The following is a 21,994-nucleotide window of genomic DNA, read 5'->3' as shown; positions in this document are numbered from 1 at the left end:
ATCTAATCTAGTTAAAATACTTACTCTCGTTCGGACTAAAACTTCATATGTTAGACTTCCGCACTTTTGCAATTAATCTTTTTGCTATAGCTTAAAGAAAAAATGACTTAAATTGGACATCCACTCTTTCAGCTCAAAAGTATAATAATTGGACTACTGTCGCTTTAGAAGTTAGTACTTGAAAACCGTGTGACATTGGACTCCCAAATTTTCAGCATTAAGAGAACGTGAATACATATTTAAGTCTGCAAACTTAACTAAAAAATGATAAAAATGTGACTTCCGCACTTTGAGCTCTAAGGTACAGGTATCTACCTACGTTTAACACTGACAGCAAATAGCCTAAGTTAATAATATTACATTGTGTAATGCTAAAAGCGACCATGTAAGTAAGACACATAAAAAATATACAATTTTATTTTAATAAGTCCTAATAAAAGAAAAAGCTTAACTAGTAAAACTTAACAATTTTATATTTTGTGTCCATGTATATTAATTTGAATCTTTGTATAAATTTAAAAAAATCTTCGAAAGATTTCTCGACAATATTATTCTTTACTTCAATATTAGAGGGTAACTTATAAGTAACTAAATTATCCATAACCGTAAATAATTTACACCGAGAAAAAGCTATCGCACGTAGCTCGTTAAGTCTATTAAGCATACAAATTATTTCAGACGGTGCGCTCTCATCTTTTGTATGTTAAAATATTTAATGATCGGATGTAAATTAAACATAATTTAAATAATTAACATATTATTATTATGATTATTTTCTTGCGTTTTTTGTATAAAATTGAAAAAAGAAAACCTTAAAAACCATTTTCGAGTATTATTGTATGCATATCTTCTTGCAAATAATGACCGGCGACGACATTGTGAAATGAAACAATAAAACATGTATGTTATTGTAACTGCGGGGGTGATGCGCGGATGTTTAGTCCTTCTTTTTGTTTCCGGTGGGAGTGTCGGATTCTGTCTCTTCGTCGGAATAGTTGGCGGGCTGCTCGCCAGGCTTCAATAGTCTCCCAACCAAAATGTATTTCTCTGGAATTTACATAAAAACAGAATTATTAGTGAGAGTAGGATAGTAAATGAAACAAAACCTATTAGGAATCTCGTTGAGGCTCATTTATGTACAGTTATTCCTCAACGACCTTGTTACGTTCCTATACTTTGGTCGTAAGTTGAGATCCATACAAAATATTAGATCACAAGCTAACTCTTTCACTATTTGATTATTTCTTTCGGTTACAAGTGCATATTTTATGTCATAAGTCAACTGTATTAGATTAAAGTTTTAGACATGAAAATTCTCATACAGGGAATAATGGGAACTGAAATACACAACGGGTAAGGCGATAGCAGGCAACCGACTCGAGTAAGGAAGAATCCGTGTTGAACTTACACTCGTGTCAAGAATACTTTTTACGTCGAATACTGAAAACTGCTCTCAGTTTATGCATTTAAGCTCATTTAATGTTGGTGTATTACACACACTATTGCACGTGCATAATACGTGCTTCATTTTCGTAGGACACTCACACATTCAAAAGCCTGCTTTAACATTCGGCGTATTGAATATAGCCTATCGGTATTCTATTCATTATCTGTTCTGTGTTCTCATATTTCTGCAATACATTAATAAAGTAATATATAATGTAATATTAATTAAAATAAAACATGACATTTAAATAAAACATGACATTTTGTCTGTAATTTTCTACAAACACGTATCTAAAACAACACAACTTTTCAGGAGAGGCAAATAACAACTATATTCTCTCAATTTTATATTTAGAAATAAATTTTCTTCCATGAAATATCCATTTAGTATCCATTTTCATGGAAAAACTATTATGTTTCTTCAATCTATCGCACTACACTTTCGGCCGATCAGTCATATTGTCAAATATACAAAAATGCGTTGCAACTTTACTGTGAATCATTCCACAATATTACTGCAGTAAACACAACACGTATCTTGACTTGCGAGAAAGAACTCCAGTATAATCATCTGTCGGAGTTCAGTATTCTGTGTACTTACAAACAGGTAACTCAAGATATGAGTTTATAATATTTATAAAAGTCTCTTATTGTGATACGATGTTTTTCCATTGCTTACATCTATTATGTTATAAAGAATATAAAGTATGTTTTGAAATACGTGTTAGTGGAATATGTGCGTATTCAAATTCTGAATTCATTACATCAAACAACTCAAAACTGACAAAAATTGAGATACGTGTTTGTAGAAAATTAGTGACGATATTGAACATAATATTACACTACAATCTGTGGATGTGGATCATGGCCACCTCACAAAGAGGTGCCTTGACAGATACCCTTTTTACAAGGAATGGATGTTAATCTCTTGCTCAAACCATTAGGTCCAAACAAACATTGAAAAACAACATGTGAATTTTCCAGACCCGGGATTTGAAACCGAGACCAACATGATAAAAGTGTGAATCAAGGCTATTCATTTTGAGGCCAGCATTCTAAGCACACTAATAATGTGAGCTACTAAGAATCGGTTCACTTATAAAACTATTCAGTGATTAACTGCTTTACCAAGGAATCCGGGAAGAAGCCGAAAGAGACCAATAAACGCATGGTGGTAGTTTATGGGGAGTCTGGCCCATCGAATTATGGAGACAAGGATGGAAAGGAGCAAGCAGTATAAAAAGGATGGAAAGTTCATAAAAGACGACACTCACACTGACATGTGTGACCTGAGGAAGAAATATCCAAAGCAATGTGCGATAAAGATGAAAGTTTAATTTTAGCTGACAGACGACTGATAATTTCTCGAATGGCTGAAGAAATGGGCATTTTAAAAGATACATTTTGGAAAATAATTAGTGAAAAATTAGGCATGTCCACGGTTAGTGTGAGATGTGTCTAGTCGTGTGTCCCATGAATGCTGAAACCATTTCGAGATACAAGGCAAACTTGGGATATTTTTTCATTGTTTAGTGAATATAAATGAGTCGTCATAGTATATTATAGATATCCTTAGTCATAAATGGAGTATGTGCAGAGGTAGTTCAAGATTTTCCTTAGCCCTAAAAAGTTCAAGACGGACGAATCTATCAGCCCATTACCTTTAATGCCAACTGTTTTTTGGGATAAGGTCAGACTTTTGCTCCTGTAAGTCATGTCAAATGGACAATCAAAATATTAAAGAGTTACACCAACAGAATAACTGCTTTGCAGGATTCTTATCAAGGAGACAGGTCCTGGAAAATTCATATCAAACGTGCCAGTCCTTTATAACAACACGCCAGTGCATAATATGCATTGTCGACAAAGGTACAACTTGCCATCTAATAATGTGGGTTTTAGCAGGTAAACCATCCACCATAGAGTTTTGTCCTGGCTCTACCAGAATATATCCTGTTCGTTGTTTTCAAAAATATCCTTATAGTACTGCAATTGCAAGTTCAGTCAGGGAAATAGTTTTTAGAACGGTAAAAATATTTAACATTATTGCGTGTTGTGCATTATAGTGTGTTTTGATCTGTCGCCCCTTTCATGCTGAGGTTGATAATAATATAATGAACGCACCTCTTATATTTGTATTTGAATGATGAAAGATTAATAGAAGAGGTTAGACAATCCAAAGTTTGAAGAAGAATAAATTAAACAATAAAAAACTAGCTCTTTTTGTGTAAATGTTGACATATTGCCATTCAAAACATGCATGCTAATTTACTATATTAATATTTTTTACATGTAGGTTAAAGGCCACTAATCAGAGGCTTTTCTAGAGTGTTTTGTATTATCTCTATTTCTAATTTACTGTTACTAGAATAAGTGATAGGGCCACAATATTCTCTACATAATTTCAAGAACACAGTTAAAATCAAATGCTATCTGCAAAATAAGTAATAATATAAACACTTTGTTAAATCCACATAGAAAGATAAAATAAAAGTCAGCGTGGAGGTCCTTAGAGTAGAATAAAATTTAATTGAAAACAGGCGGTAAATGTTTATTACACATACCATGCGTGAGAACATTTTTTTCACTGCACGTCCATTGTTTAGCGCAGGGATTCTCAAACGGGGCCACGGGCCAAAAAACATATTTTGAAGGGCCACAGACAAAATAAAATATTAAAATTATAAAACCGATGAAATAAAATTCAAAAAGTAAATTATAACAAAAACATATCCATAAAAATATTGTATTTAAATATTTTTCGCATAAACTTCGTAATGCAAAATTTAACATTTAGATGCGAAAAAATATTGCAAAAATTGCATTACACTCTTAATATTATAATAAAATCCGTAAGAAAATCAAAAGGTCGTGTAAATAGTACTAGGAGGTTATACTGACATAGTGAATTATGCCATACTTTCATAACGTCGCCTTCCCTAGGTTAAATTAATCAGATTGTGTTAAGCATAACAGCATTAAAGTGTACGGGTGTAAAGCGTACCTTTGAACTGCATTTCCCACTCTAGCACGGCCTCCATCTCCATGGGTGTCAAGTCGCTGAGATCATCGTACTCCACCTCGGAGGAAGTGACGGAAAACGTTGCCAGCCCTCGGGACGCATCGCAACCGCCAAACGCAGCGTAAGGTCCGCCTGAAAAATATAAAAAAATTGCAGGTGAGTAACTATCTGGAACAGGATCAGTATAGAAATCAAATGTTTATCCGCATCCGACCACTGTTGTACACCTCCCCACAAGTCCTAGGCAGTGTTAATCAATGTAAGCACCGCAACCTCAAGGAACAAGTTAGAAAACTATTGCCCTAGGTTGCTTCGTCAAATTTCAGTACCTACCTTATGCACATGTAGACGGCAAACTAGTTTAATTAGATTCATTGTTGTTTTAAGTACTTAATATGCAGTGGTATTCCATCCTACTTCTATAACAATTATGTTTTATTCTATGTTGCCAGTGCAGCTAGATAACTTTGATTTTGACATTGTTGGGAAATAAATTTTTTAACTTATAACCCATTTACACGTGCATGGATTTACAGCTGAGAGTATGTATTATCGTGCAAGTTACAAGATTGCATGCACGGATAAAAAAAGGTCAGCAGCTTCTGAATTTTCACATGACAGTTGAAACTTGTGATATATCTGCGCCTGCGCAGTAGAACGATAGTAGCGAACCTGCCGGGAAAAAAACCAACTACACCACGCAGAGCATTTTTGACGTTTACCAATTTTCACAACCAGTCAAATAGCACCATAAAATGACAACAATGCATCTCAATTACGCTTGAAGAATGAAATTGGCGAGGCAGTCAGCACTTTTAAGTGTAAACTGTTATTATTGTGATAGTTGAATTTACAAACTATTGGTGGCAGGAAATCCAAGCACGTGTACAAGCGGTATTTGTAAAGTGCATATAACTGGATTAAATTTGTTGTCCTGAAATCTCATCATGGCAATATTCAGTTGCATTGTAAATGTCAAGTAATAAGCAATGACTACATAATATAATACACAGTTTAAAGGTGCATGGATTTACTGCTGACAGTATGTATTATCGCGGCCATAACAAAAAAATGCATGTGTAAACATGTATTATCGTGCAAATTGAAAGATTGCATGCATAGATCAAAAGTTCAGTTCTGAGTTTTCACGTGACAATTGGACTGTGCAATATCTGCACTTATGCAGTAGAACGATATTGGTGAACTACACCGCGCAGAGACACATTTTTCGGTTAACCGATTTTCACAATCCGTCAAATAGTACCATGCAATGATAACATCCGGTCTCGTTTACTCTTGAAGAATGGGATTGGCGAGACAGTCAGCACTTTTACATGTAAATAGTTATTATGCTATTGGTGCAAGTAAATCCATGCACATGTACAGGCGCTATAAGTACTTATATATCTCAAGATAATAGTACAAACGTTCAAGAAACCCTCCTAAACAAGAGAGAATGTATGAAAGTGAAGATGAAAAAATAACTACCAGTAATGTTTTAACTAGCCGCAAGTCATTTCAATGGTAGCAAACTTCACACTATTATCACTCGTTTAGTGACGTTGTTGATGACATGACGAGGAGGAGATGAACTGAAGTCTGACGATGATGAAGATTTGCGAGTTTAACAGTGATACAATGATAAAAGATAATAACGGGGTAATATGGCATGGTAGTTCTCAATGTGGAGTGACTTTACGAAGTGACAAGATCGAATGAGACATTTTTTCAATTGTTCTAGCCTTTTTATTTAACCCAACACAGTTAAAATAAAAGCACAAGTACCCCAGGCTTTTGGTGAGAAAAACATTTTGATATAATGTTACTGAGGTGAAAAAGTGCTTACTTGTACTTAATAAGTAATTTGACTGTGAATTTTGTATGCAAAAGAATATTATAATATGTTCTCACCAAGTCAACATTATAGAAAACTGGCTGACGGCCTGTGAATCATTAAATAAATGACTCACTCGTATCTATGAAACAGATTTGACTTGTACAGGAACCAAACATGCATAATAATGTGAAGGCTACGAAAATGCAAAATTACTTACAGCTAATTTAATTATTAGTCTCAGTAATCTTTTTTACAGATTCACAGTCATATTATATTTGGGCTCCATTTATATGTAGAAGGTTTTCTTTAGCATCTTTGTTGATAACACATAAATGGTGATTGATCTGCAAATGCATATCATACGATTTTATATTTGACGAACTGATGTAATCGACAAATTTGGCATAAAACTTATACCGATTCACGCAATATAAATGTGGCCAGACACCCAGAGCAGTTAAAATCAGAAAAGACGCTGCATTTCAGAATATTAATCTTATCTACACTTATATTAGACATCTTATCTTTATTTACGAGTTGTAAAATTAACATTACATAGTGTTTTCAGGCAAGCCAGAGTTCTATCATTCATTTACTTGTTCAATTAATGATAGACAATGATGCCATAGCGCGAGCCTAATACTACAAAGTTCTAAGTGTTCGTCATTGAAAAAACAAACCCAACAATTAAGTAGTATTCTAAGCTGCCTCATTGTTACTTTTGTTTCTCCAAGGACAAACACTTAGAACCGTGTAGTTCTCCACTCGCGATAGGAATAAGACAAAAAAAAAATGCCATTTACGATTCCAAGCAGAACATATTATTATTATACAAGGAATGATTGTTAACCATTTCTCCGTAACGGTTCAAGCTCTGAATAATGTGCACATTCAAAAACCACAACATACAAAGTTTTGTGAAGTTAAAAATAATTACGCCCTAATTAATAGTTCCCTGCGAGCTGTCAAATATCTAGTGGCTAGTAGCAGCCAGTAGTAACATAATATTTGTTTTACTACATACTGCAATCGTAATGACATGACTAATAAAATTGTAGGTTATGGTGATATGTTTGACGTTTCAATACAAAATTTTCGGGTTATCCACCAGCACAAACATACCTAAATTTGACCGGCATGTCTACCAACCAAAATTTTCACTGTATTATGAATTTACCAATTATTGTAGATAACCGCTTTGCCTATGGAATGCCTTCCGTGTTAATTGGGACTAATGAAAATAACGGAAATGTCCTAAAATGCTAACTGTTAAGAATAGCTGCGCTGGATCGCTAAGGAATCACTGCATTAGAAAATACAGTAGAATTGTAAAGAAAATAAAATATACGATTGGGGTTACAGCAATGATGTTCAAGAAAATCTTGCATAGATATGGAGCCTAAACAAAAGAAATTGAAGCTGAGAAAGGGTTTCTAAATTTCATACAAAAATTGAAACTCTTAAAAGGCTCCAACTGGAAGAATAAGTGTATCTGTGTGCCAAGTCAGGTCATAAAAATGTATTAATTCTTTGACGGTAAGTACTTGACTACAATATGGACCCACAAACATTAGGCATACAGAGTCCTGGGAAGACAAAAATACATTCTCTCATGTAGTCTGACATAAAGTTGCAAACCCCTCCTCTTCCAAAGTTAGAGCTAAGTAACATGTTGAGGGTTAAGAAACGACACCTCGTAAGTGACATTTTGTTAAAAATATGTTTTTTGCATTATTGAATATATTAGTAGTATCGTCAGCTATTGACGAAAGCAGAGAATTAAAAAAAAAATATTTAGCTCCTAAAAATGTTTGAAACAATATCTCGTATCTACTATAAAACTAATGATAACTCGTAAATACATCATTTTGTTTGCCGCCAGCAACCTGTCAGATGCAAGTACATACTAATCCTCACACTACATACATACATTCACTATAATCCCTCTCCTGTAAAGTTGTTATTTTGTCGCTTACGAGGTGTCATTTCTTAACCCTCGATGTAGTATAATGCAAATTATCTTATAATGAATTGAGAAGTAAAAAAAGAAGAGAACAGGTGTAAAGGCCAGGTATTATTTTAATTGGTTACATGTAAATACGGTCTCCAATTTTATTAGATTCAATATGAACATTAATTCAATTTTCATAATATTCAAGAATGAAAACAAAACCTAACCTAACGTAACAAATAATCCAGTATATCGACTATTCTCAAAATTTGTTTGCTGCTGGCTTCCTGTAAAGTGTAAACTGACAAGAGCCGTGTTTTAATTAAACATGAATTTTATGTCAGTACTATACGACCCAAAGAGGTTGAACAGTTTTTAATATACGGCCATTTATTTCCGATACAACATTTCATGGTGAAGTGTGATACGGCGAACTGCATACGTAGAAGTTTCCGGACACGATTTTAATTATATAAGTAACTTGTTCTTTGTAATTATTTAATGAATGTAATTATAAAGACCAATGTAATTATTACTGTGAATGAATAACTAACCTTTGCGTTTCAACAAAACTGGTTGCGTTAGACATAATGAGTTTTGCAAGAGTTTATGATTAATAATGATACATCATAATAAAGACCATGTATACATTATAGTAAACGTTATCATATTGTATAAAGATATATTTTAAATGATTGTCAAAAAAGTTTATTTAGGTGTCTGCTGCGATTTGAATATTATCTGAGGAATTTTATAAATTATAAATGAATGAAAGTGATCCATAACACATTGAGTGGGAATGATTATTTTTATCAGCTATGTGGGCTTAAGCAGAGTCTTTTTTTAATAGCACAGCTATCTATAGGCAGAGCAGCAAAAAATGTAAACAACCAGCAAACAGGTTTCATGATTGTTACCTATAAAAAAATATGTTTATTATAAACTGCACATTAAAATAATAAAATCAGCAGTACTACATACATACACAAGATATTCTTTTATATTATTTAATTTTTAAAGAGCTTTATCAATCAACTTTGCACCTATACTTAAATATGGAATTTTTATTTAATTTTTCAAACTCATTCAAAATAGTACTTAATTATATACCTACTTACTATAATATTAGAAAATCATAATTCTTTTTGTATGCATTTTTTAAAACAAAAAAGTTGCATGGGATATTAAGGGATATGGGATACCAAATTCACAACAATCAATGTGTTTGGATTCAGCAAATGATGGGTGACAACCAACCATCGTAAAGATTTTGTAATTCTAACGTAGTTTCTATTTATTCTTCTTCTTCATAAATCTATACTAATAATAAAATTGAAGATAATAATTATATGCCTTCTCACTATTTTCATGAAAATATAGTTTTCTTTTTAATAAAATAATAGTACCCACGTAAAATGGTCAGATAGTAGCGGTGAGTGGCGAGTGTCATTAATTTGAAAAAAAGTCAATTTTTTTAAATAAATATTAAAATTTTTAAAAATATATATGATTTATTTGTAATACTTACTTAAATTTTTAGCACCTATTTTTGTTTTTTACCACATAATTATGAAATTTTAATAACATATTTTCAAATTATATCTACATACTTTAGGTACCTATTATTCATTTTTTAGCACCTAAAAATCCTAAGCCTATTCATCACAATGGATCCAATGGGTTGGGCGAATAGCAAACAATCATTCCTCGTAAAAATAGGCTGTCAACACAATCTACATTCTGTGTAAGTATAAGCCTATTATATACTCCATTTAATTAAATTTTTATCTAAGTAATTAAGTAAAAACATATTTTTATATAAAAAAATATTAATGATTTCTCATTGTGTTTATTATTGTTTTTTTATAGTTAAGTATTTAATTATTAATAGTGCATTTGGAGGTGACTTTAGAGAGTTTAAAGATGATAAGGCGGATAACAGTATTTATTTATTTCTATACTAACAATTAAATTGCAGAAGCTTATAAAACGCTATAGTGTGGCAAAGACAGATGGACCAGTAGGTATTTGCCTAAATGTTGGGATTAATAAAATCAAGAGATTTGATGACCTTAATGACGTGTCAAAATACGAAGGAGATGGACCATTAATAATGATAGTTTTTGAAGTTATACTTACTTCTTTTGGGGCGTTTGGTAGAGAGTGAAAATGAGAGTTGCGCGCGCACACCGTTACAAAAAAGCGCGTCAGTATGAAGTTAGCTGCGAATCAGTCAGCTGTATACAAACGCAAGTTTGATAGTAAAATTGTTTCGTTATTTATTTTATTTCGAATTTATTATTGTCGGCCATTTGCAATTCCTTATGTAAACAAACGATTAAACATCAGAGTGACAGTTGTTACTTTAAAAATAAAAACAACGAGAAATAATTATATAATTTAGTAATATAAGTTATAGTGTATAGAGATAAACCAACGGCGCTCCAATAAGCTCCCCTTTTTCTTGAGTGTGTAATTTAACAAGATAATTAAGAGCTAGTCGAGGAATCTAGGTTATCACAAGTTTTGTTTTAGTTTTGTTACGCCAAAGAAGTATAACTTCTAAAGCACGTACATAAGTACACATACCGATTTTTTATTTACCTACCTATATTTTTGGGTACCTACATTCATCCGTTTATAATAAAAAAGATTTTTAGACTATAGAAAGAAAGATTCATGCAAACCTTTTGTACTGCTGTAGAAGTTCCCCATATTACTTACTTCTGTACAATGTTTTAAAATTGATGTGATTGTTCATCAAAATAGGATATTCCCAAACTTTACTGGCCTCCAGAGAACATGTTTCATTAGCGCTCCGCTCCCCCATAAATTGAGTAAAGACTGATATTTCAAAATTTTATTTGAATGACACTTATTTTTATCAGAATGTCTCGCCTCTTGAAAACACCTCCAATGACATTATTGGTGAAAAAACATTTGAATGCGATGTTTGCTCATATACGATACAGTGTCCGGCAGGAGATGGAATCACAAACGGACTATAGTAATTAATTATTAATACTGTTCCCATACAAGCAGACAGTTTAACCACTTTAAAACACATACAATAATATACATTGGTGACTTAAAACCTTAATATTTTTTTTCCCTTTTGCGTAACCTAGCACCTACCTGACCTGCTAATGCAAGATTACTATAAATAAATTGTGACCCCAAAAATAAAATAGGGATTTTGTCAGTTAACAGGAAGTCAGTGGCAAACAAATTTTGAAATTAGCCGATATATTGGATTATTTGTTAGGTTAGGTTTACATTCATGAATTTTGCCAAAATCGGCTATGAAAAATGGCGCTGTTCCCACCTGGCTTCCTGTAAACCGACTTGTACCTAAAATAGTAACCCTTATTTCAGCTTGATTTTCATATATTCTATGCTTAATCCTTTCTGTGCTGCAATTAGTTAAGTGGTGTAATTAACGTACTAATTAGTAGTAATTAATAGAATAAAGGGGAAAAAATGTCCTATATCTTTGGTTTATATAATTTATTAGTTTGGCGGCCATAAAACCAATAGGTATCTAATTATTATCATTTTATAATAATAATAAAGTATTAATAATTCGCCTTGAAGGTATGAATGTTTTGGTAGGAGATATTCTTTTCGGTTTCAAATGTTAAGAATATAGTAGCATATCCAGGTATTTTTGGTTGAAGGTCCAATACGATATAATACCCCGTTTACACATGCATGGATTTACTGCTGACAGTACGTATTATCACGGCCACCACAAAAAAATGCACATGTAAACACCTATTATTGTGCAAATTGCAAGATTGCATGCATGAATAAAAAAAGTTTAGAATCTTCTGAATTTTTACGCGACAATTGGACTGTTCGATATGTTCGACTGTTCGTGCAGTAGAACGATACTGGCGGTAAAAAAATGGACTACACCACGCAGAGACTCATTTTGAGGTTAACCAATTTTCACGACCTTTCAAATAGTACCATAAAATGACAACATCGCGTATCGCTTACGCTCGTAGAATGAGACGGAGAGACAGTCAGCAATTTTACGTGTAAATAGTTATTATTGTGATAGTTTAAAATACACACTATTGGTGCAAGTAAATAAATCCATGCACGTGAACAGGCGCTATAAGCAGAAAACTTTCAATGCATAAATGCAATTTGCCTGAGGATATTAGTTTTGTGTTCAACAATATTTAAATGTAAGATTTATATTTTTCAAAAACTGGATTAATCCGCATATCGGATGTGCTCTATGATCATTATTCAAAAGTTCACGGAGTTTGAAGCGGGCTCGAATTTAAATCAACTAAATGTCAGGGTCGAAATGAAAGAGTGGGATCGACATCAGATGTTTTAAAAAGGACTCATTATATTTAATGCCATTTACAAGAATATCATACCATCTTATTATTACTCATTTATTCCCTCAGGTAATTTTATTTATCCATACATGCATGGGAATAGCTTTTATTAGTCTTATTAGATTTTTAGACTAATTTAAGCAGGGCCTTTAGTTAAAATAACTTAATTTTGTAAGTATATGTCCGTGATATTGTAGATCATTACATTTTAGAGCCATAATTGTATTTATTTAAGGGGGAGAGGCACGCCAGCAGAGAACCTAGCGGAAAAATACGAAGCTTGCAATTTGAGATTTTTTTTTGATAATATACAATTTCAACTGTATTAATTAATAAATATGTATCTGAAAACATTAAAAAGATTTTTTATTTTTTTTTAAATTTAAAGATAAACTTACAATCGTAAAAAAATTATCTTTAAATTAAATAATTAAAAGTTTATCTTTAAATTAATAAAAAATCTTTTTAATGTTTTCAGATACATATTTATTAATTAATACAGTTGAAATTGTAAATTATCAAAAAAAATCTCAAATTGCAAGCTTCGTATATTTCCGCTAGGTTCTCTGCTGGCATGCATCTCCCCCTTAAGTACAAAATATTGTCTGCAATTGATTTAAAAACAGGAGTATTTTTCAACTCATAGCAAACAATGCCAATTAAAAAAAAAACATCATAATAATTTTTTTATTTCCTTATTTAAAATTATCCTTGGGTCACTGAGATTTAACATTATTTTTTAAATAACAACATTGAAGATGTTATAGAGCCAATGAGGAAACATCACAAAAGCATTTTCATAGTAAGTTGTCACAATATATTATTATATAGCTATTGAATAAATTAATAATTGGTTGATTGGATGGAATACAAATTACAATACGTGAACTGTACCAAGGTAATTGTATTAAGTAAAATTAAAGAGTGACTTTGGTTTTATTATATTGTTAATGGGAAGATTGAAAATAAAAGTAGTTATTACATTTAAATGAAAAAGTCACTTCTACCAATCAAAATCAAAATCTTCTACAAAACAGTTTTTTTTTTAAATTCCAATTTTCCATAAATTATTGATTGAAATATTTTTAAAATGTCATACAAGGGTAACTGAACAATATAAATTGAATAATTGAACTTAGATCAATAGTTAATAATATAAACTTTAAATAAATTAACGGTTGCTTTATTAGAGGTTAATTGAATAAATGCACACATCGCAGACACAACTGTCCCTAGTATTTGGACAATAATTTCAAGTATTGCAACACTATATAAGTTCTAATTGGTATAAGTTTTGTAACGTTCCATATGAGTAATTTTTTGCGACCTAGCATTTCATTTTCTCAGTCGATAGTATTAATTTACTACATTAGTTGAGACATGCATACAATAGATGTGAATTGTTTGAATAATACTAAGATATCCTTAATACTGTCTGCTGGTCTCTCGTATATGCGTACATAAGTGGCGGAGGGCGCAGGTAGGCTGTTAAGATCTGACATAAATAGTGCACACTAAATTTTGGCGGTCAAACGTATTTGTTTTCATTGAATTGAGACCACAATGTGTTGATAGTGTTTGTTAGTTTTTAAAATTCAGTTAAACCCTGCCTAATCCAAACCATGAGAATAATGGTCAATAAATATTTGTTTTCAAACACTTTCGATCATGAGCCTCAATAAAAATTTTTAACGATCAAATATCTGCGATGCCCATTTACAAGCAGTTTTGAGAATATCAACTACAAAATTAACACCTGAATTTAAAAAAAATGTTCAAAAATGTACAACAGTTTCATTCTTCTCATTATTTTTTTGTAATGTTTATTTTTCGTCATAATAAATAGTGTATATCTAAAAATGTTATTTTACTTGTGGCCCGCCGCTCATTTTAAATTCTGGAATTTGGCCCTCCATCCAAAAAGTTTGCCCCCCCCCTGCCTTATACTATACGGTCTCCAATTTTATTAGATTCAATATGAACATCAATTCGATTTTCATAGCCGATTTTGGCAAAATTCATGAATTCAAGAATGAAAACCTAACCTAACCTACCTTAACCTAATCTAACTTAACAAATCGAGTGCTTAAAGTCAGACAACGTTATCTACAAAAAAGTGTTTTTTTTTTTTGAGATAACGTTATTTTACATTTACGGCTACATGGTAGTCAAACAACGTTATGTCAATCTTTTTTAATTTCTTATTAAATCGTCAGTAAAGTTTAACGCTAACTACATAAGTTACCCTTGTTTTCATATTTTTTTAAAACTATCCCTATAAATTTTAACATCATCATAAGCAAGATAAATGTGAAATACACAATAAATTATAAAATATTAACATTAGGTTTTAAATAAACATTTCCCTTGTTGAGTTACAAGAATCTAAAATAACGATTTTTGGCTCTCCTGTAAAGTTGCACTTTTGTAGATAGTGTTGTTTGACACTAAGCCCTCGAAATAGTCCAATATATCAGCTATTTTTTAATTTTGTTTGCCGCTGGCTTTCTGTAAACCGACAAGAACCGTGTTTAATTTAGACATGAATTTTATCTCAGTACTATATGACCTATATGTACTATATACACCCACGATGGCCGCGTCGCTTAAGCGCTGGCCTCTCGTGTCGAGGGTCCCAGGTTCGAATCATAGGTCTGGCGAGTACACATATTGTTTTTCAATTTGTGCATTAGTCAGAGTATGGACCTAATAGGTTGAGCAAGTGGCTGACATCCATTTCTCGTAAAAATAAAAATCTGTTAATACAAACTTCCACTCTGTGGAGGCCCATATGATCCTATTAGGATCGGACATGGTTGAAAGAAAAAAAACGAAAGAATATGACCCAAAGAGGTTGGACGGTTTTTAATATACAATCATAATATATTTCCGATACAACATTTCACGGTGAAGTGTGATACGGCGAACTGCATACGTACAAATTTTTGGACACAAGTATTCACACGGTGCAAAACCACATACGGTTCACATCTATAGATGTCCTCTTCTTTGGACCCTTGTGATGGGCAACATAAGAATCAACTAGAACTTTGACAGGAGCATAGAGAAGCGAATGTTGTAGGGGAATATAGATAATGTTGAAAAAATATGGTATGACTAGAAACGACATCAATAATATAATAATAGCCTACAAACTTCAGTTGTCATTAGTCCTGTAAGTCCGGTCATACAAAAATCTAAACGACTGGGCTATATGGTCATAAATCAAAATTGCCGGCAATGTTACAATTCTCTTCTACATGCACAGGCGAGATCATGCCGAGACAGTGATGTCACGTGGCTAGTCGAAAAGACTGAAAAAGCAGCTTCTGCACATGCGCCAATGCAATATTTTGCTATTGTACCTGTGCCTCATGTCGAGTGAAATTTGTTACATGCAACAGATGTTTTTTTCTACCACAAATGTCGCACAGACACAATGTGCGGCTGTACATAAAGATATATGTGTTTTGTGAATGACAACATAACCATATCGACATATTCGACGTGTTGCAGTTGAGGCTAAAAGTTCAAATTGGTTTTTATGACAAAGGGGACCAAAGTATAATATGGTTCTGCCCTGAAACCACTACTGATTTATAAGTACTGGGTATAAGTTAAAGATAGTGTACTTTATTGTTTTTGTGATTGAGGTCTTTTGAGATCAAAAACCCTATCAAAATCTGATATAACCTACTGCAGGGTTGGCAAACCTTTTTACGTACCTACGCGTGTCAAAATTTCCCAAATATTATTTTTCAACTGTCTGACGTGCCGAGCAGTTTTTTTATGGGAAAAATAGTTTTTTTAAGAATGCTATTAAAAAAGTTTAAAAATTAGAATTGAGTTCATGAGATTCTGTTTTTCATCGTGATTCTATCCAAAGGCATACCTTTTATTCCTTGTTTTAATATTTTCAAAGAGATCGTGGAAACATTTTAACCACCCACCCTTCTTTCATATTATTATATTCCTCATCACTGAACGGTTTTCCATTTTTAACAATCATGTTTGAGGCAAAATAACAAGCAGCTGTTTATATTTCAATGACTGCCAATAAATTTCATCTGGTTTTTTGGTTGAATATTTGGTAATTACGCCGAAAACAGTTTATTCCATGTAGACAATTACGTTAAATACGTTTTTCTGTCGGTGCAGATGCTTTTCGATCCAATAATTGTTAATTTAAAATTTGGGTCTTTCTTCTTGGTTCTCCGCCACCGGCCGCTGTCATCTGTCAGTGAGCGCAGTGTTGCCAACCGAACTATAATTATAGTACATTTTGGTTCGCGTACTATTCGAAAAGTTACATTTTCGTCGCGTACTATTAAAAAAGTATAGAACGTCAAAAATACCACAATTTTGAAAATTTTTATTAATTGAATTCGCCGGTTCGGTTAGTAAAATGTTCGTACTTCAATCACAGCAAATCATAATAACGTGATGCGAGGGACGGTGTATAATATAAATAATATAAGATCTCGCGATATTAGTATATGGACGTGGTTTTGCGTTGTATACCTACTCTAAAAAACTAACGTGACAGTTAATGACGGCGGCCGGTGTTAGCATTTTTCGGTCGTAAGAGGTGTTATAATTAAGCAGGGCATCGGAATTTCTCGAATTCTCCGTTATGTTTATGTGACAAACAAAAAACTTTCATTTTCTACACGTCCTATAATTTTTGCCGAAATACTATAATGGCTTGGACTGCGTACTATTATTCGATGACAAAAAGATAGCTAAAATCCAAAATGGCGACTGACAGATTACGATGACGGAAAACCAGTAAAAAGCACCTAAAATTTTCATACATTTCGATTGCCCAATTGGTCTCAAGGATAATAAATCGAGGTGCGTCTTCCCCCGTCGCCTGATGAGGTCAGTGCGATAATATTATGTAACGCATAAAAGCTAAGGACCGACCTATGCAATTATATATTTTTTAAAACGTATTGCATATTCTTGATATTTGCCTACTATTTTTCTACAATAATATGATCCGTCATTTCGATTTGGCGCATTGATTGGTAAATATTATAGGCATGGCTATGTCGTCATTATTTATCAATATTAAGTATATATTCGTTTATTTGTATATATTTTTTAAATTATTGTAGCTATTTTTTTTCTCTTCAAAATGAAACATTCATGTGCCATAGGTTCACCATCACTGACCTTCTGTTACCAAATAAGTAGATAGGGTGTGTTAAATTTTTAATCTGAAAACACCTTAACCACAATAACTCTACCTATTATAAAATTGTCCAAACCGGTATCTTCGTAATTTTTATCATGTTTATATATCTTGTTTACTAAGTATAATTTTCTAGGTAAGCATCATGATTGATTCGGTCGAAAATGATTTAGTAAATAAGAAATGATTTCATCTCATACGGCCTACGTAACATAGGTACCTACTTAATAGATTTGCAATAAAATAATGAATTAAAAGTGAAGTACCTTTGCCGTAGAATTTTCGTCCTTTCGTAACGTCAAAGACATGTCCGTTCACCGCAACCAGGACCCGTCCGTCGGGTTGGTTTCCATCGTATTGTTTTAATTCAGCTACTGTAAAGTCTCTGCGCAGTCTGGGCAAAGGCGGTGGCAGCACTTCTTCTTCGTGTGAAACATCGCGGCCTTTACTAATTTTATAAATAAACACTATGATTAAAGCGACAAGAATCAAATTGACTGGACTTTGTATTATTTCATTAAACACCAACGAGAAAAATCCTTCACTCTCAGAACTCGCACTCTCTTTACTATCAATGTTATCTGCCATTATAATAGCTGCCGCGGGTAAACGTGATTAAAGTTTTCGACTTATTCAAGGGACAAGTAAAACGGGAACTGAAAAAAATACATTAATTTCAATGCAGTCGCCAGTCATGAAATAACGTCACGACTTTTCTCTGATATCATAATTTTAATGATGTTTCCAAATAGCTCCACAACGCAGCTTATCCGTTTTAAGCACACTGGCAGCACTACAAATATATTTCTAATAAAGATTTTTTTGTATTCTTATTAATTTATATTTTAACTTTTAACACATTAATCACACATTGATAATTATAAATAAAACAATGATTATGTATAATTTTACAATATTATATAATAATAATCGAATCAATTCTCCAATCTCTTTGAATCGGAATAAATATCCAAAATTAATAAGACACAAGAAACAATGAAATTAATTGTAATAGTACATCATTATCACTATTCATCAATTTTTGGAAACCAAATAATTAATTTTATTATTTATTACCGAAAATTATTTTTATGGAATGTATCAACAAAAGTTTGCAGTTAGTGTATTATTGGAAACATAACATTTATTTATGACATCGAATTTGGTTGGCGAGTGTCATTATGGATGGCTATCCATATTTATTTATTAAATTTAGAACAGATTATTCGATTTAAAGTAAACAGTGGCGTTGATGTTATTTTTAATGCAACAATGAAGTAACTTAAAAACAAATTGGCGACCTGCCTCCGCTCATTTGATCTTAATCGTCATGACTGCACCAGTCAAATTTTACGGAGGATCACGATTTGCGGATTATTTTGTAATATGTGGTCTTGACAATGACTCCGGTTTGGAACCAGATAGACTATCAGGTGAAGGCTCAATCATTGTATGATATTTATGTTGTAATATTATGTATTTTAGAAAGTCACAGGAATTCTTTATTTAGAAAGTGGGTAGTGACATTCTGTGTCTTCCAAGTCTGACAGATGAATGTCAGAAAACACTTTAAAAACTGCTATCTATCAGAATGGTTGTATGTTTTGTAACTTTATTTTAAATGTATCTTTTAAAATCTACGTATTTAGTGCTAACAGTATTTTTTATCATTTTGTTTACCAAATGTACAATAACACACTTTTACAATGAACTAAGTAGGTACAAAGCCTATTGTTCAAACTGTAACTTCTATATGTATTTGGGTCATATTTCAAGTATATTATGAGCAGGATCTTTTTAAATGAAATTAATTATACTTACATACTTCTTAAGAGTGGAGTTTTTGCAGATGTCCCGTACAATATAAAAAAAATCCTATTTGTGTACCTATAATTTTCTTCAATGTTGAATTCTTAAATGTGGTCTTACATTACTCAACCAGTGTGGCGCAGCGAATACTTAAGACACACAGAAAAAAAAATACAATGCCCCGTATGCGCCTGCGAGCTGATAATGGAATGGTGTGGACGGTGCATTGAATACACATGCTGCATACTCACCTACAGGCATCAGATAAGCCAAGGGTGTCTGCGAACAATCATTTTTCCAGGCGCATGGCGCTTCGTATCCCTTTGTGTTCATTAAAATACTGACAAGTGGGTGGATCACCAGGAACCTGTTTGAGGTTGGCGTGTGCATGTTCGATGCGCCGTTTACACCTACGAACAGACCACATTCCATGCTCGGCTGGCTGGAAAATTGGATGTAGACTTCGACTTCTATATCGAGACGTACACGTCACTGCAGCCGTTTCTGGAACTAAAACCGTTGCAATACCGCCAGCATGCGAAAAGCGCGTGGCGTGGCGTAAAACTTAAAACGCAAACGGCACCGTGACGTAGATGTCAATATATAGAAGCCGTACAGTAGTATAGAATTACTGCATTAAGTTTGTGTCCCATTCTTGGAAAAAATGTTTTCCTTCCACGCTCTCATGTTTATAATAATTCATAACAGTGCTGAACACAGGTCAATTAGATAATACTGTAACATTAATAACATAATGCCCTAATTTAATATTGTTTTGTAGTAGATAACAGTTTGATACTATTTTTATTTTGCATAGGTATATTTAATATGTATGTTTTGGTACAAGTCGGTTATGGGGAAGCTGGCGGCAAACACAGTTGGAAAATAGTCGATATACTGGATTATTTGTTAGGTTGGGTTAGTTTAGGTTAGGTTAGGTTTTCATTCTTGAATTCATGAATTTTGGCAAAATCGGCTATGACAATTATTATTAGCACGGTTCCCGCCTGGCTTCCCCATAACTGACTTATACCTATGTTTGTTTTTACTTATGTAAGTGTAATTAAGTGCATTATTGAGGGACCATTATGTTCTCCGGAGTGATGCTCATCAACCATCAAAAATGTTGAATTTTGCTAAATAGATCGTTCATTTTCTTTTAGGAGACAATTTACACTGTTCACCACTCGATAGACCATATAAAGGAAAAATCTTAGGCCATTATCCTGACAAAGTTGCGTCAAATCCATTCGATGAACATGCCGTGTGTATGGTGAGTATTTTGAATTAGTGTTGCCAAGCTTTTGAATGCGTTCTTTAACGGTTCAGCATGCAGACAATCGCGAATGTCGACGTCCAGAAATATTGTGAAAAATAGTGAAGACATAAACTCGAACAACACTATTTACCTACAAAAGATTTTTTCTTTTGGTTATAATATATTTTCTCAGAAGTGTTTTCAAAATTATGTATGTTCGATAATTAGAATGTTACATTCTTAAATCTTGTGAATTATTCGTTGAATAAAAAAAATTTAATTAAAAATTATTAGCAAGTTCAAGTAAGTTACAGCAAAAAATCTTGTAGTGATCCGTGACGTCGGTTAGTAATTAAAGTAATACTTACTTTGATTTAAAATACAAAAGCCGATCGCCAATAGTAGCTCAATTTGTAAAACGCTTCAGAAAGTATTAAAAGCCATTAGTTAAAATTTGTCGCAATTAAAAATTACTCCTTTAGGATAGTGGTCTATGTACGTGGGTGCGATATCCGAGAGATGCAAATTTGATTCTTGTGGGGGTGTCTTACTTTTTTCAAAAGATTTTTTCTATTGGTTATAATATATTTTCTCAGAAGTGTTTTCAAAATTATGTATGTACTATCTACCTATTATTAATACTACCTCGATGATCGTATTTTTGGAAAATGTTTACTACACTGTATATATTCTGCGTCAGCAGAAATACGGTGTAGGTACAAACACACACGTGGTATCTTTAAATTTAAATGTTTATATTTTGACATATCAATAAGAATATTTCCGCACATACAAACTTGGCACAATAATTATCGAATCTTTCAATGTGATTTCTTAGTTGGAATTTACAAAACACATGTAACTTAAACTACTGCCGCCCACACCGTAGACACAACTTTGTACGGCGCTCAGCATGCATGTCACTAAAGGTATAGTTCAAATAGTCTCCGCCGAATTCACTCTTTTCATAGCACATAAGTCACTTGGTTCAAGTGGCCACTGCGTTGGTCTGTCAAATCGCACGGAGCATGACAATCACAATGGATGGCACGGCGATTGTAATGACATCTCAGCTTGAGAAATAACCTTCCAAAAATTGAAACATTTTATTGGTGT

General features: G+C 32.8%; 2 protein-coding genes across 3 annotated transcripts in view; one reads left to right on the top strand and one right to left on the bottom strand.

Moving 5' to 3' along the window:
• Nucleotides 1–788: 788 nt before the first annotated feature.
• Nucleotides 789–18,551, bottom strand: MSBP (membrane steroid binding protein). Its single transcript, XM_085958649.1, has 3 exons — nt 18,078–18,551; nt 4,451–4,600; nt 789–1,047 (listed from the first exon to the last, which is right to left on the bottom strand). Exons 1-3 carry the CDS (start codon nt 18,397–18,399, stop codon nt 938–940), a joined length of 582 nt encoding a protein of 193 aa, XP_085814775.1. The 5' UTR covers nt 18,400–18,551; the 3' UTR covers nt 789–937.
• A 397-nt stretch (nt 18,552–18,948) lies between these two features.
• pns (DENN domain containing pinstripe) overlaps nt 18,949–21,994 on the top strand; it is a 48,994-nt gene continuing 45,948 nt past the window's right edge. The window contains exons 1-2 of one of the 2 annotated variants that reach the window (XM_085958954.1): nt 18,949–19,244; nt 20,784–20,893. In XM_085958954.1, the coding sequence (XP_085815080.1) occupies nt 19,142–19,244; nt 20,784–20,893 (213 nt within the window). In that variant the 5' untranslated portion in view covers nt 18,949–19,141. The remainder of the gene's footprint in view (nt 19,245–20,783; nt 20,894–21,994) is intronic. The other variant, XM_085958953.1, reaches the window with a different exon arrangement.

This window comes from Rhyacophila brunnea, unplaced genomic scaffold (genome assembly GCF_057557595.1).
Source record: "Rhyacophila brunnea isolate RB1 unplaced genomic scaffold, BYU_Rbru_1.0 scaffold_8, whole genome shotgun sequence".
Lineage (NCBI taxonomy): Eukaryota > Metazoa > Arthropoda > Insecta > Trichoptera > Rhyacophilidae > Rhyacophila > Rhyacophila brunnea.
The sequence above is the reverse complement of the archived record's forward strand: the minus strand, read 5'-3'. Positions and strand labels throughout refer to the sequence as shown.